This window comes from Hemitrygon akajei, chromosome 19 (genome assembly GCF_048418815.1).
Source record: "Hemitrygon akajei chromosome 19, sHemAka1.3, whole genome shotgun sequence".
NCBI lineage: Eukaryota > Metazoa > Chordata > Chondrichthyes > Myliobatiformes > Dasyatidae > Hemitrygon > Hemitrygon akajei.
In genome coordinates this window covers 51,463,751-51,480,529 of record NC_133142.1, presented here as the reverse complement: position 1 = coordinate 51,480,529, position 16,779 = coordinate 51,463,751, and the positions used below count along the sequence as shown (strand labels likewise).

Sequence of the window (16,779 nt, the reverse complement as noted above, 5' to 3'; positions counted from 1 at the left end):
GCTCTCAGTTAGGATAATGGCTTTGTCTCACAGTCAGGCAGTGACATTAGGATAACAACAATTACTCCATCCAAAGGTTGAAAAGAATTTTGAGGAAGGTAAAGAGCAAAGTTGAACAGTTGGAGGCCAGGATTGAGGTGTTGATATGAAAGTCAAGGTGACGTGAGGTTTAAGTCTCAGGGAAGGGAAAGGTTATTACAAGAGATGGGAGTGGTGGCTGATGTGCACTTTCTTCTGTTGTGATTCCTAATCCCTTGTAGCTTTGCTTAACAAAACTTGAAATGATCAATTGTGCCACATGTCCAGTTTTAACACTTTTTATTCTGGATTTTCACTGCTGTTTTTGTGTAGCCAGACTTTCAGATATTCTGGATTTTTTCACTCCAGAGGAAATGGGGGGGAAAAAAAAATCATGGTGGAATAAAAACAAAAACACAAAATGCTGGCAGAACTCAGCAGGCCAGACAGCATCTATGGGAGGAGGTAGTGACGACGTTTCGGGTCGAAACCCTTCATCAGGAGTGATGAATCATGGTGGAATGTTGATTTTTGATGAGAAAAGGGAAGAAAAAGATGCTTTGAGAGAAAGAGAGGGTACCAAATGATTTTCCTTCTCCCCTGATAAAAACTGTAAAGTTGTTGAGGCCTGCTGGTCAGAAGATTAAGATTGGCCGAGGATGAATTGTAATGTTTTGGAGAGACTTGAGACATGTTTGCTCATAATATTTGAGTGTTCAGTGACGATAAACTAATCTTGCGTTCTTTATTTTCAGGCATTATTTACTCCCTCACTGACAAATCAAGTACCTCAAACATGAAGATTGATGCACTGACCTTCTTCCATGTCATCCTCTGCAATCATCCACCAGAAGTATTTCACCCTCATGTTAAGACTTTGTTGCCTCCAACTGTGGCCTGCATTAGTGATCCTTTCTACAAAATAACCTCTGAGGCTTTGCTTGTTACCCAGCAACTTGTAGAGGTGATCCGCCCATTGAACAAACCTTGTTCATTTGACGCTAAACCATATGTGAAGGATTTGTTTAGTAGCACTTTGAAGAGATTAAAAGCCGCTGATATTGACCAGGAGGTGAAGGAGAGAGCTATTGCTTGTATGGGACAAATCATTTGTAACCTGGGGGACAATCTGGGTGCTGATCTGAATCCCACTTTGCAGATCTTCCTTGAACGACTGAAGAATGAGATCACACGACTCACCACAGTCAAAACCTTGACCCTGATTGCAAGCTCTCCATTAAAAATTGATCTGCGCCCAATTCTTGGTGAGGCTGTTCCCATCCTGGCGTCTTTTCTAAGGAAGAACCAGCGTGCGTTAAAACTAAGCACCCTTGCTGCTCTAGATATCCTGATTAAGAATTACAGTGACAGTCTAAAGCCAATGATGATTGAGTCTGTCTTGAAGGAGCTTCCATCCCTCATTGGAGAGAGTGACATGCACGTCTCTCAGATGGCAATCACCTTCTTGACATCTCTAGCCAAAGTTTACCCATCGTCTGTCTCCAAGATTGGTGGGTCCATATTAATTGAGTTGTTCAACCTGGTTCGCTCACCACTGCTGCAAGGAGGGGCTCTGAGTGCAATTTTGGACTTCTTCCAGGCTTTGGTCATATCCAAGGCTCCCAATATGGGCTATATGGAGCTGCTCAAGCAGTTGACAGGGACTGTCTATTCATCAGCTCAGTCAGGTGGACCTGTGATTTTGCACAAGCAGGCCTATTACTCCGTGGCGAAATGTGTGGCTGCACTTACTTCAGCTTGTCCAAAGGATGCCAGTTCAGTGGTGAACCAGTTTGTTCAGGAGGTGAAGAATCCAAAATCCTCTGATTCGGTCCGTTTGCTTGCTCTCCTTTCTTTAGGTGAGATAGGCCGCACCATGAATCTGGGTGCACAAAAGGAGCTCAAGGTGGTAATCCTTGAAGCATTTTCATCACCTAGTGAAGAAGTAAAGTCTGCTGCCTCCTATGCATTGGGAAATATCAGTGTGGGAAACCTTAGTGACTATCTTCCTTTCATACTCAAGGAGATTAGCAGTCAACCCAAGCGTCAGTACCTGTTGCTGCACTCACTGAAAGAGGTTATTAGTTCTTCCTCAGCTGATAGCTTAAAACCTTACATTCAAGACATTTGGGCCTTACTGTTCAAAAACTGTGAGTGTGTTGAAGAAGGAACTCGGAATGTAGTGGCTGAATGCCTAGGAAAGTTGACCCTCATCGACCCATCCCATTTGTTACCCAGGCTGAAAAAACAACTCACTTCTGGTAAGTACAGAAATTGCTTGTTGTTAGCAGAACCAAGCCCCTGATGCAGCAGCGTATTGTGGTGGGTGAGGATGGAGGGAAATAAGTTTATAAGGGCACTAGATAGTCCAACATTTATTGAAATATTCCTACATATTTCATGAAAGAAATGCACATTATGGTCTAGAAACACTATTTTAAGCTTGGTCTTATATAAAGGTTAAAAAAGATAAAACGATTAGTTTTATTAACGTGTACAGAACTGTGTAAGTCTTAGGCAAACGTAAAAGATTCTGTAAAGTGAAGATTCTTTCAAAATAATGAAATAAAAAGTTTCTAAATATCAATAAAATTACTAAAGAGCAGTAAACCGTTTAAAAAAAAAACTAGATCAAATCAATATTTGGCATGGCCACTGTTTGCCTTAAAACTGCATCAGTGTTCTTAGATACACTGTCATGTAGTTTTAGAAGAAAATCGACTGGTAGGCTGTTCCAAGCATCTTGGAGAACTTGCCACAGTTGTTCTGCAGACTTTGGTTCTCTTGTTTGCTTTTGTCTCTCCAAGTAATCCCAGATATCCTTGATGATGTTGAGATTAGGGCTCTGGAGGCCATACGATCTGAAACCATATAAAAGGGTGCCTAAGACTTTTACACGGTACTGTATATCGGAACATACTGTGAAATTCTTCTTTTCCGTCAGCTGTGCTGATGCAGCCCACAAATGTCGTCATGCTTCTGGGGCCAACAGAGCATGCCCACAACTTACTAACCCAAACCCGTACGTTTTTGGATTGTAGGAGGAAACTGGAGCACCTGGAGGAAACCCTGGCGGTCACGTGGAGAATGTAAAAACTCCTTATAGACCGTGGAAGGAATTGAACCCTGATCGTACAGCAGGCACTATAAACAATAAGCTAATAAACATGATAATAAGCATGATAAACACTATCATGCTGCAATTGGACAAATCTGTGCATGATTCTGAAATAATCCCTTTAATTTTTCTGTGTCAGAGAGACAATATCAGGCCTCTATGCAACATCATTTGAAAGGCTGCACATATGACAATGACATTACAGTGTTCCGCAATGTAATGCTGGCTTAGATCAAGTAAAAACCTTAAATGATTTGAGGGAGGGGGGGGGGTGAGAGTGATATTTTTGAGTATATGCTTCATTTTTGCTGTTTATCTGATGACTTTGCCCTTCAGTGTTAACTTAGGATGCCCAACTTTGGTGCATTCTCCAGATATAGGAAGTCAGTGGGAATGTCCTTGCTATGCTCATTGTTATTAAGTTGTTTTGTATTAAGTCCTAGTGCCACAGAGTATATGTAGAGGTTAGAACTGGGCTGAGGTATGAGTATTGACAGAAACCTAGACCCAAACCTGTGACTGCAACCACTCAGAAGGATAAGGGTAACAAGTACAGGGGAACACAATCACCTGCAGATTTCCATCCAAGTCACACAACATTCTTAATTGCCCCTGAGACTCAATCCTGGAGCTCCTCCACTACAGCACAGTGGGTGTACTTGCAAAGTTCCAGAAAATGGTGTCACTACCAGCCTCTTGAGGGCAATTTGTGATTGGTTTTAAATGCTGGACATGTAATCAATGGTCACATACTGGAAAAATACTAACAGTGGGTTGATAATAGGTTTTGGCTGATAAATGAGATGTATGTTTTTGAGTTATACAAGTCAGGGATTTATTGGAATATCATTGCATATTTATCTCTCACCTGTCAGTGAATCTCAGTTTAGCAGCCTGGTTTAAGGAAATATAAATTCAAAATTCCAATCAGTCTATGCTCCATTAACATCTGCTTGAAACTCTTAGACATCTGATTCAGTTGTGATGAAGAGTCAAATGGTCTCACTTGTTTGTGTTTACAGAACGAACTATAGCCATTTGAGTGGCAGCCGTCACTTCCCATTTGGCCCATTAAACTTCAGTGGGAACAGGAAAAGAAAATCAAACTTGGGTGGGTGAAAGAAGACTTTTTTTCATCATCTGATCCATTCACAGTCCACGAATGATATTATAATGTGGGTTTTTCCCATCCAGCTCTTGATCCCTATGAGAAAGAATACTGTTTCCTTCTCAGTCTAGTTAGATTATTAATATTCATTTAATTATCTGCCTGCAATGAGTATAGCCTCAGCTACTTGTTAAAGATTTTGTTTGCTGCAATTTGAATCGGCTGATTAACTTAAAAGAAGGAAATGAGTCATGTGCTATCTATCTTTTAATCTAAGTTCTTCAGTTTTGTCCAAAAAATAGTACTGCAGTGTCTTCATTAGATAACTAGGAGACTAAAGGATCATCATAGCCTGCAAGGTTGAGAGAGCACAATTTAGCTGCTGATCCCAGTTGACAGAAATATTTATGACAGCTGTCTATTCTGAATATTGTCAAGCTTTAGGTAACGGGTGTCACTAAATGTTTTACCATACAGAAACAGACCAGCTTCCCTGCAAGTTTGTTAATAATTGGCACTACAAGCCATGTCTAATTTTCGCTCTTCACTATTTATGTCTTTATGAAAGTTTTTATTTAAAAAAACTTAAAGTTCTGTGATTTAGTATGGGTTTGTTGCAGAGAATCAAACTTTTCTCCCCACTTTCAGAAGGAATTGTTTGACCTTTTGTTATTTTCTTATATTTGTCATTATCTCCAGTTGCACAGCTCAACTTAATGTTTGTCTTCATAGTTGGTTACATTTTTAACTCGACATGTTGCACTGTTCCAGTAGTTTTTATATTTTTCCTACATTTTCTTTAACTGAAGCTAAAATAGTGTGCTATCTTATTCAAGAAGTCTGTGTAAAAGGAGATGAGACATATTGTACACATCTCCAAAAAGTGAAAACTATTCAACAATTCAATGTTAGTAAATAATTTGTATATTTAGTCACTAGTACTTTATATTTGATTTCAGTATCTTTATCAGTGAGGTAATGTAAAGTTGGCCTATGCCAAACATCTGACAACCCGTACCTTGATAGACACAAAGGTTGAATTCCTTGAAATTGGCAATGCAGGTAGGTAGGTTCATAAAGAAAGCTTTTGGCATATTGGGCTTCATAAATCACAGTATTGAATACAGGATTTGGGGATGTTATCTTGAAATTGTATAAGAAGTTGGTGAGTATTGTGTCCAGCTTTGGTTACCTACCTAAAGGAAAGATGTAAATAAGATTGAAAGAGTGCAGAGAAAATTTACAAGGATGTTGCCAAGACTTGAGAATCTGAGTTATAGGGAAGGTTGAATAGGTTAGGATTTTATCAAATCTCCCGTCAATCTTCAACATTCTAGGGAATAGAAGTATACAAAGTTATGAGGGATGCTGATAGAATAAATACAAGCAGGCTTTTTCCACTGAGGCTAGGTGAGACTACAATTAAGGGTGAAAGGTGTATGTTTAAGGGGAACATCAGAGGGAATTTCTTCACTCAGAGGGAGTTGAGTGGAGTGAGCTGCGGGCGCAAATGGTGGATGCAGTGTCTATTTCAACATCTAAGAATTTAAGAGAAATGTTAAGTACATGGATGAGAGGATATGGAGGGTTATGATCTGGGTTCAGGTCAATGAAACCAGGCAGTTTAATGGTTTAGCACAGACTAGATGGGCAGAATAGTCCGTTTCTGTGCTGTTTCTATGACTAGGGTTAAACCCTCTCAGTGCATTTTAGGTCATTCTCAACCTGTTGAATGTTCCTAAACTTGCATTATTCAAATTTGTAATCAAATATTTCTTCCAATCTCTGCTGAAAAAGTCATGCCTGTTTTCTTAAAACAAAAGCAAAATTGTTTGAGTGTTTCACCTATTTAATTTTCCCCAGGTTCTGCCTATGCACGAAGCACTGTGGTGACTGCTGTCAAGTTTACGATTTCGGACCATCCACAATCAATTGACCCCCTATTAAAAGGCTGCATTGGTGAGTTTTCTGGATAAGCTGTCTTCTCGTGCATTAATTACTATATATACCTTATGTGCTTTTTTTTCTTGTCCAATCAGCCTGAACTGTAAGAATCTGAAATATTTTCTATTTAGTATGTTTTATTTGCTGCACATGTTGTTCAGCCCTAGCAGTACTTTAGCTATCAGGGAAAGCCTGGAGACTTGAGCTTGTTTGTTCCTATTTCAGTGTGTTAAAATAGTGGTCAGGTTCCTTTAAAATGTTTATTGACAAGGACACATACTTCTCAAGAACATCAACAACTTATCTTAACAATGCTCCTCCTGAGAAATTCAACATTACCTGTTAGTGAATTTTGATCAAATAATGTATTCTAATACAAGTTCACATTTGGAAAGTTCTGGCTTACCTGTTTATGATTTGAGGACACGTGAGCAACATTAGGACATTATCTTGCTGGTAATACCCAGATTATGACGGTTTTCTTTCCTGTGAACTGTTTGTAACTCGAACAGTTCAAAAGTCAGAAATGTTGCTGTTAAACAAATTTCCGTACAGCAGAAGATGCAGCCGTGCAGTAGCTGGCAAAGTCATTATCAGTCTCCCAAATGATCGTTCATATTGTATGAAGATGACATAAGCCGGGTATTTGTAAACTGGGGATGATCTGTTTGAGGAGTTGTAGAAAATCTACCTTCCTGTATATTCTTACCACAACACCTTTCCAATAATATTCCTACTTGGTTGCACATACTAGCACATTTAATTAGGTCATTTAAGTCCCAGAAATGTTCACAAAGTATCCAAATGTCCATTGTTCCTTATTTCTATGAAAACCATTCTTGGATTAATGGAAGACTAGTGGAAAGTAAACCCGTACTTGGAGGGTTAGAGTATAAAAATAGGGAAGTGTATCGCATTGGCACAAGGCACCAATGAAACTACATCTAATGTACTATGAACAACTTTGTTTCCCACCCACCATTTAAGAAAATATATTTCATTGGAGATAGTTTAGAGAAGGCTTACTAGGATGTTCTTGGGTATGGAGAGGTCTTATTAGGGAACGTTAAGGTTTGGACTCTGATTGGAGTTCGGAAGAATGAGACATCATCTTTAAAAAAACATTTTTAGGTGGTTGGATGTGTTGAATTTGGAGAGCATGTCTTATGGGAGATTTTAGAATCAGAGGTTATATAGTCGGGAAAAAAAAGGCCCATTTGATTGAAATGAGAAGCTTAGAGTGATTTTGAGTATTTACATAAGGGAAATGGTCAATGTGACATATGTGGGCTTGCATAACTGATGTGGCACATAATAGGTGTCATCAAGATTCAAGACCATGAAATAAAAAAAGCAGGAACACCATGGGTAGTAAATCAGCTAGGTAACAGAAAATAGAAATGGTGACTTTTTTTTTACTGCAGTAATGTCTACAGTGAAGTTCTCAAGGTTCAGTGTGAGCAGCTTTGTGTTTACATCAATGATCTGGTTTTTTTCCCCCAAATTTTTAAACTGCAAGCATTAGAACTTTTAGGGGAATAGTATTAAATGCTAGGAAATACTAGCTGATAGAGTGGGTAGATTGCAAAGAAGGGAAATTAAATTCTATGAAGTGTCACACACAAAATGCTGGAGGAATGCCAAGAAGTGTGTTGTTTTATAATTTCTAGAAGCTGGAATTTATAATTCCAGTGGTTTTAGATATTTCAGTGTTGGGAAAAAGATACTGGCAGTGATGATACTGCTTAACTAGAGTTTCATAAAGCTGAATTCAATTCTCCAACTATAAAGGCAAGCATGCCATATGCCTTCTTTACTGTCAGATTAACCTCTGTAGCTACTTTCGGGGAGTTATGGATTTGGACTGCAAAATCCCTCTGCTTATCAATACTGCATTTATTTCCATGTAACTTATTCTCTCTCATACCTACTTCCATCATATCCATCCTGATTCTTCCCCCACTAACCTACTCTGAGGGTAATTTTCAGTAGCCAATTAACCTACCAAGCAGCATATTTTTTAGATTTGGAGCATTTTGTGACTCCCACATGGAGACTGCACCAAGTCCACCTAGCACCAGAGCTTAGACCTAGGTTACTGGAGCCATGAGGTATCAAAACTATCAGATGGCCCTTTTGGTGTATGGGTTGGTAGGTAAGTTGGCCACTGAATTGTTCCTTGTGTGTGGCTGAGTGGTAGAACTTGGGAGAGGGGTAGTCTTAGAAGTGTGTGGTTGATGGTCAGCACAAACTTGGGCTCAGGAGCTTGTTTCTATGCTATATATCTCAATAACCGTTAGTTTCCCTTATTCCTTTTAAACTACAAGGTCCCATTGTGGTAACAGAACTTTTGTCAGGAACTCAGCTATAATTTTCCCACAAGACTAGTAGCGGAATGGTTGGTGTAAGCTATTAGAGTGCCAGCGACTTGGGTTCAATTCCTGCTGCTTTGTGTAAGTGTATGACCTCTCCATGACTATGTAGGTTTCCTCTGGGTGCTCCAGTTTCCTCCACTTTCCAAAGGTGCAAAGTTTAGTAGGTTAATTGGACACATGGGTAATTGGGTGATGTGGGTTTATTAGACTGGAAGGGTCTGTTACTGTGGTGTACCTCTAAATAAATAAGACAGATAATTCAGAAACAAGAAAAAATCTGTGGATGCTGGAAATCAAAGCAACACACACAAAATGCTGGAGGAACTCAGCAGGTCAGGCAGCAACACTGGAAAAGAGTAAACAGTTGATGTTTCAGACCGAGATCCTCCATCAGACAGATAATTCGTTTCCAAGGTTGTTTCTTAGATCTACCAATAGTGTTTGCAGAAATTATGACTCCATTTTCAAATCCCTTAACTATTATGTGCAGAACTTGCAATTGCATTTGGTACAGAGGTTCTGACTTCATTTCTAGCAATGCTGCTGCCTTTTGTGCATTTTTTCTTGCCTTTAGACTTTTCCAGGCTTGCAATATATTGTGCAGTTGGCTGGTTCTATCATGACATTGGACTCCGGGCAAGAGAAATCCACTGCGGGAAGTGGTTGATTTCGATCTACAGTGCTAAATATGTTGTGTGTTAATCCTGTGTTAGAGCCGCAACCATATCTATTTTGTTCCATCAAGGAGCAGTCTACTACTGCTCTCTGTCAAGACCCACTCTTAATTCCAATTGAAATTTTTTACCTTCTCAGACTGAGGGAATTGATTAGTAACTTTAGTCACCTGCTGGCAAGTTTAGGTAAGACTGTCCCACTCTAAACATCAGCTACTGGGAGGGTTATTTTCGAGGAGTTTCTTCATTGTTACCAAGCAATGCTTAATTTTTTCCATTTTGTTTTTCAGGTGACTTCTTGCGGACTCTGGAAGACCTGGATCTCAATGTCAGGCGTGTTGCCTTGGTCATGTTCAACTGTGCGGCTCATAATAAGCCTTCATTGATCAGGGATTTGCTGGAGACTGTGTTGCCACAGTTATACAAGGAAACCAAGGTCAGAAAGGAGCTCATTAGAGAGGTAAGCTCATCACACAGATATGACAGATCATGCAGCTCGTTCATTGTTCATAAAGGTACAGCAGCCCTGTGCACAATCTTGCAATGTCCTAAATGTGGTATCTAATTTGTGCATGCTAAGATATGAAGAGCAGTCACCTATAAATTGCCAGATGACATGTTACAGTACTTTCAGTGATGGGATAACTGTTAGCCTGAAAAGCTGACTTTTTTCAAAAGTGCCATGGGATCTTTAGTGTCCTTAAGCCACATGGTTATCAGTTAAACCTTTTGTTTGAAAGTCAGCATCTGTGACATTAGCGCACTCTCATTATTCCACTAGGGTGTCAACCTGAATTATGAGTTTGAAGTGCTTCGAGTGGGAGTTCTAGAACTTCTGAATGAGAAATAGTATTCCATCCACTGATCAGTATCAGGTTCAATATCACTGATACATCATCACATTTTATAATTTTGCCACAGAATACAATGCAACACATAAAATATACTATAAATTGCAATAAGAAATATGTGTAAAAATAAAGTACTGAGGTAGTGTTCATGGGTTTGTTCATTGTCCATTCAGAAATCTGATGGCAAGGGGGAGAAGCTGTTCCTAAAACGTTGTATGTGTATCTTCAGGCTCCTGTACCTTTCTAATGGAAGGAATGAGGGCACATCCTGAGTGGTGTGGGTCCTTAATGATGGATGCTGGCTTTTTCTTGCATCGCCTTTTAAAGATGTCCTTGGTGCAGGGGAAGCTAGTGACTAAGAAGTGCTGATTGAGTTTGCAACCTTATGCACCTTTTTCTGATCTTGTGCAGTAGCCCCTCCATATCCAAGTTACATTTGTGGAAATTGGGTATTCTAACAAATCTCAAACTCTTAATGAAATATAGCCAAGGATAGAACTTCAAAGATGTTGACACCCAGGAACTTCAAACTGTTCACCCTTTCCCCTGCTGATCCCTCGAATTCTGGTGTGAGGTCCCTTGACTTCCCTTCCTAAAGTCCGCAATCAGCTCCTTAGTCTTACTGACGTTGAGTGCAAGGTGATGGTTGTGAGACCACTCAATCAGCCAGTCTAGTTCACTTCTCTATGCCACCTCATTACCATCTGAGATTCTGCCAACAACAGTTGTCATCAGTAAATTTATAGGTGCCATTTGAATTGTGCTTAGCCACACATTCGTGGGTGTAGAGAGAGAAGAGCAGCAGGCTAATTGTGCATCCTTGAAGTGCACCGGTGTTGATTCCAGCAAGGTGGAGATGTTATTTTCAATCCATACTCACTGGTCTCCCAATGAGGAGGTCTAGGATCCAGTTGCAGAGCCCAGGATTTGAAGCTTATTGATCAGTACTGAGGGGTGATGGTGTTGAATGCTGAGTTGTGATCAATAAACAGCAGCCTGACGTAGGTATTGCTGTATTTCAGGTGGTTCAAGGTCTAATGGAGAGCTCGTGAGATTGCATCTGCTGTAAACCTATCATGGGGATAGCCAAATTGTAGGGGTCTGTGTCCTTCCTTAGGCAAGAGTTAACCCTTAAACCTTGCCAGAGCTGATGTGTATCCAATTTCATCTCTAACTTCAATCGGAATTGCTTTATCACTCTTAAAATAGCCTTCTGCAGCTCATAATAGGACTACTTGTAGAGTTCTGGATCACCATTCTTGAATGCCACAGATCTAGCCCTCAGCAGACTGCCAGTCTCTTGGTTCATTTCCAGCTTATGGTTTTGGGAATATCCAGTATGTTCTCGGAGGCAAACACTCATCCATACAGTTCTTTATGAAGTTGGTGGCAACTTTGGCACATTCATTCAGATTCAGATGATTTCCTGAATATTGTCCAGTCTACTGATTTGAAGCAGGTCCACTGGTTTACATTGATCCACAGGTCTTCTCTTGGCCTGCTGTTGTCGTGGTTTTTCGTGCCTCACAAATGACCAGGAGACGCAGAAGATTCTTCAAGAAGGGTTAAACTTTAATTTGCAAATCAAAGTTGAGACAGTCATTGAGCTAGTTGCTGATTGCCCACCAATCCCCGGACACAGCATTTTTTATAGCAATCTCCTGGTCCAGTTGCATTAGCATATGTAATCGATCTATAGTTGCGTATTACACATACCTCATTGTCCCTATTGTTTCTATCAATTGACTTAATTATGTTCTAATCTATATCTCTTAGCTACTTCTCATTAACACATCATTGTCTTCTACATTTTTAGGATATATGCATAGCAAATAGCAAGCTCTTTCTGTAGCTACCTCTCATTAACACACCATTGTCATTTTAAGACTTCAGTCTCCTACCAAATTGGGTACATGCATAGCAAATAGCAAACTCAGAACTGAGCAATGTTCTAATCTACATTTCTTTAGCTCTTTAGCTACCTCTCATTAACACATCATTGTCTTCCACATTCTTAAGATACACGCTACTAAATTGAGTACATGCATAGCAAATAACTGACTTCATAGTTAAAGTTTATACTTTTATACTCCAATACTTTCTGGTGACTCCAGACCTAGAGAGATATTGTTCCTCAAAGGCAAACTCTCTCAATCTCCACACAAGTCTTCTACTTTTAGAAAAGTGTGCTCTCCTATTGCATGCCTCTGGGGTAGGAAAATGAGGTGGCACTTTTGTTCTCCTAGCCTTATAGCTCGGCTGTGCCAGAAGAAGACCAGGTGACTCATCCCTTAGGGGCTCTCAGGAAAACTCTTTGCAATGTTAATGAGCCTCTGCTACTGCCTTTCATGCTTTGTGTCTGGGAATTACACGTCTTCTGCTGCATAGATGACATGTATGTGTAGTTGTTCAAAGTTTGGGATTGTGGTAGTTAATCGGTGCATTCTATTTTATTCCTTGCAAATAATTGATTTCACAGGAAAGATGAGTTTTATTTCTCCCCACAATTTTTAATCTTTACACTCCCCTTGCTGACACTTACAATAGATACTTTAACTGTCAGAAACGAGCCACGCTCCCGAATAATGGCTTCAAGACAAATTCAAGGAAACAAAGTTTATTAACAGTTCTGCAGAGCTGGGCCCCTTCAGAGAAGGGAACCCTGAACCTTACAGGGCAGCAGGTTTTATCCTTCTTCCTTACCACCCCTCCTCCCTGACTCGGGAGGTACATAGTCTTATCCCATTCCATATTTGGAGTTGTTTTTTTTACACGTTTCTGTAAAACAATAGTCCATATCTCAGGACTTCAATGATTCCACAAACAGTTAATTTTATCAAGGCTTCTGCATTCATAATTAGATCACACTTGTTTACAGACTTTAACCCAGACATAATTAAATCACAGTTGTCCCTAAACATAATTAAATCATACTTGTCCCTAGACTTTAACCCGGACCTGTCAGAAACGCACATCTTAATTTTGAATCTTACAATAAATACCACCCTTTTTCTTTTTAAGATGTGCGTTTCAGCTAGCATTTCTCTCACTCCCAGGGGGCCCACCACCCTTCCTCCGCCCCCCCCTTGAGGGTCAACTTTCTTCTTTAATAGCATAATCTTTAGCTCATTCGTCCCATGTTGGGGTATCGCTACGGCCTGGAGCTGGGATACGTTACGCCTGACCAGTGCCTGTATACAAAGAATCAAGCACGGCAGGATCAAGAGAATCATTAGACCCCCGCCTGCTACAAGGAGAGCGGTGCGCCACCAGCTCCCTCCTAGTAGCCCGTCTAGCCAACTCATGTTCCCCAGGGATCTCCAGGTTTGTACTGGCACGTGGGCCAGCTTCCGAATTTTGTCGGATATTTTTAACACGGCCTTTCCACTGTCGTCTATCTTAAGGCAACAGTTTGTAAGATTGAACTTCCCACATACCCCGCCTTCAGAGGCCAATAGGTAATCCACAGCCAGCCTGTTCTGGTATATTGCTGTTCGCATCTGGCTCTGCTGTTTTGCCAACAGCTCCAATGCCAGTGCCGTTTGATTGGTTATCACTTCCACCACCGCCTGCAGTCTAATAATTCGGTTTAACATGTAGACAGGAGTGCGATACCCCCACGACCCATCCTGGGCCCAGGTCGCTGGCCCATAGTATTCAATGATGCGAGCCGGTGGCCACTCATCACCCCACTCGCCCACCTTTATCTCCCGTGTTTCTCTCCTTAATGAATCAAACAGCTTAATTCCCAGCTTCCGGTCACCCTCCTGAGGCAGGAGGAAGAACTCCAGTCTTATGAGACCCAGGAAGCAAACACCCGCCCAGTCCCACGGTAGTTTGGTATACGCCTGATTACCGCAGATCCAGAATAACCCCTCCGGGGCAAATCCTCCTTTCTTTGCTTCCTTCCATACTTCCCTGACCCTGGGGACCCCTTCGTACGGATTCGTTCTGCTGCACTTCCAGAATTTAGAGCCGTTTCCTACGGCCTCGCAACTGCCATTCGGTTCTCTGGTTATGTACCATGCTGGCTCCTCTGGCCACCAGGTAACATTACCTTCCCTCTTTGCTAATTTAATGCTTCGGCAGGGACTTTCTCCCACCTTTACTTTCCCCTTTCTTTCAACACATACTTGTCCCTCCGGGTAATTGGTCAATTTCCACCTTTGCTTCTTCCTGTCTGGGACATTTGTCCAATTGTGCGCAAGCAACTCCCACACACTCAAGCTCTCACCCCTCCACGGCCACTGTTCACTCATGTGCGGTCCTCCACAGACCCAACAACCACTCACATTTAGGCTCGTGGCAATCCGAGTCGCTAAGTCTATAAAGAGGTTCTCTTTAACATCGGGGAGGACTATATCTCATCTATCTCCTGATATATAGACGGGTCCGTGGAGACCACTGCCGCCTTCCTTTGCTCGCGCTCTTCCGCCTCCTTTTTCTTCTCATCCTGTATTATAATCTCCTTTACCTTATCTGCATGTTCCTTAACCAGTGTAGATGGGATGTCCCACTGCCCTCCCTTGTTTATACACAACCACCGGTCTTTCCTGGGACAGCTGAGACTTCTCATGGTCCCCCCCTGTCCCATGTATCCTTTATTATAGACTTGGTAATAAGGTTTACTCTTCTCCCAACATGTTTCTCTCTTGCTTAGATCATAGCATCGATCATTCACATGCGAGTGGGACACAAATGATCCTGGGAACACCCTCTGCCCCATTCGTACCACGGTTCTGCACTTGTCACATTTCCCTTCAATTTCCCCGACATATAGAATCAAATATATTACAGTCAATAATGTTACAGTCCACATAGAGTTCATTTTTGCTGCCTTTTCAGCCTCACCACCAACGGTTCTTCACCGGGAACACAGGTCCACTCAGTGTGGCTTTCGGGCTTCACCGGTCCTTTTACCCTGGATGCGTGTGTCCACCCTTTTTCTTTTGTCCGTACAGCCGCCTCTGTTGTTAGCAGGACCTGGAAAGGGCCTTCCCACTGTGGCTGTAACTTCTCCGGCTTCCAGGTCCTTACCAGAACCCAATCTCCAGGCACGATCTGATGTAAAGCAAAATCGAGCAGCGGAGTCTGGGCCAAGAGACCCTTTTTCCGCAGTTCTGCAAAGGAACGGGACAAGGCCAGTAAATTGTTCTTTACAAATAAATCACCCCCCTGTAGTGTGGGATACCCCTCTATTTTATTCCAATATGGCAGTCCAAAGAGCATCTCATAAGGAGATATTCCTATATCCTTGCGGGGTGCAGTTCGTATTCTCAGGAGAACGATCGGCAAACACTTGGTCCATGGTAGCTTGGTTTCCAACATCAACTTGGTTAGCTGTGCCTTCAGGGTGCTGTTCATTCGTTCTACTCTTCCCGAACTCTGGGGATGCCACGGGGTATGGTACTTCCATTCGAAATCAAGTGCATCACAAATTAACTGGTGCGTCCTGGAGGCGAAGTGTGTCCCCCGGTCAGAGTCTATGGACCCCATGATCCCATATCTGGGGATTATGTTCTCAAGTAGTATTCGGGCTACCGTAGGCGCATCAGCTTTGGTAGTCGGATATGCTTCCACCCAGTGGGTAAAGTGATCCACTATTACTAACAGGTACTTCCATCTCTGCACTGGGGGTAGTTCGGTAAAGTCGATTTGGACTCTATGGAACGGTCTCATGGCCAGTGGCTGGCCACCTTTTGGAGTAGATCGCATCACTTTCTTGTTTATCCGCTGGCATGTCGGACATCCAGTTACCTCTTGCTGGGCCAGTGTGTATATTCCTTTGCATACATAGTCCCTCAGAATTGTATCACACATGGCCTGTACTCCCCAGTGGGTTTGATGGTGCAACTGTTGGAGGATGTTGCGGGTTACTTCCTTATTTAGTACCTGTCTCCCATCAGGGACCGTCCATTTACCATCAGTGTCTTTTCGGGCTCCTAGTTGGTTCATACTATCAATCTCCATTCGAGTAAACACAGGTTGTTTAGTAAGTCCTTCCCTCACTGGTATCAAGGTCAGGAGCTGTATCGGTTCTTCAATTGCTGCTCGTTTGGCCTCCCCGTCTGCTAGACGGTTCCCCACCGCTTCAGGTGTTGACCCTTTTTGGTATCCGGGTACATGTACTACTGCAATCTCAGTTGGTAAGGCCAGGGCTTCCAGTGTCATACTTATCATTTGTTCATGTGCCAGTCCCTTTCCCCTGGCCATTATCAGTCCTCTTTCTTTCCATATCTTCCCAAAGGTATGTACTATCCCATAGGCATACTTAGAGTCAGTGTATATGGTTCCGATTCTCTTCTCCAATATCCTCAGAGCCCTCTGGAGTGCGTATAGTTCGCTCGACTGGGCCGACCAATTTCCCGGTAATCTCCCGGACTCCACTATTCTTTCCGTTTCTCCGTCGATGATGGCATATCCGCTATGCCGTATCCCATCAATACATCGAGACGATCCATCTATATATAGCTCTTGCCCTTCTCCCAGAGGAGCTTCCTGTAAGTCTTCCCGACTTTTCGTTTGCAAGTCCAGAAGTTCAATGCAGTCATGCTCTGACTCCTCTTCCTCCAGTCCTCCATATAGGAACTGGGCTGGGTTGCAACTGGAATCTTTTGCGAAGTTCAGGTCTTCTCCGGTCATCAGGATAGTCTCGTACTTTAAAATGCGAGAGTCAGTCAGCCACCGGTGT

General features: G+C 41.9%; 1 protein-coding gene across 1 annotated transcript in view; it reads left to right on the top strand.

The window, feature by feature from the left end:
* The window catches only part of LOC140741925 (cullin-associated NEDD8-dissociated protein 1-like), a 48,480-nt gene that overhangs the window by 22,680 nt on the left and 9,021 nt on the right, over positions 1 to 16,779 (top strand). The window contains exons 10-12 of the mRNA XM_073072495.1: positions 774 to 2,279; positions 6,108 to 6,203; positions 9,528 to 9,697. Of these exons, the coding sequence (XP_072928596.1) occupies positions 774 to 2,279; positions 6,108 to 6,203; positions 9,528 to 9,697 (1,772 nt within the window). The remainder of the gene's footprint in view (positions 1 to 773; positions 2,280 to 6,107; positions 6,204 to 9,527; positions 9,698 to 16,779) is intronic.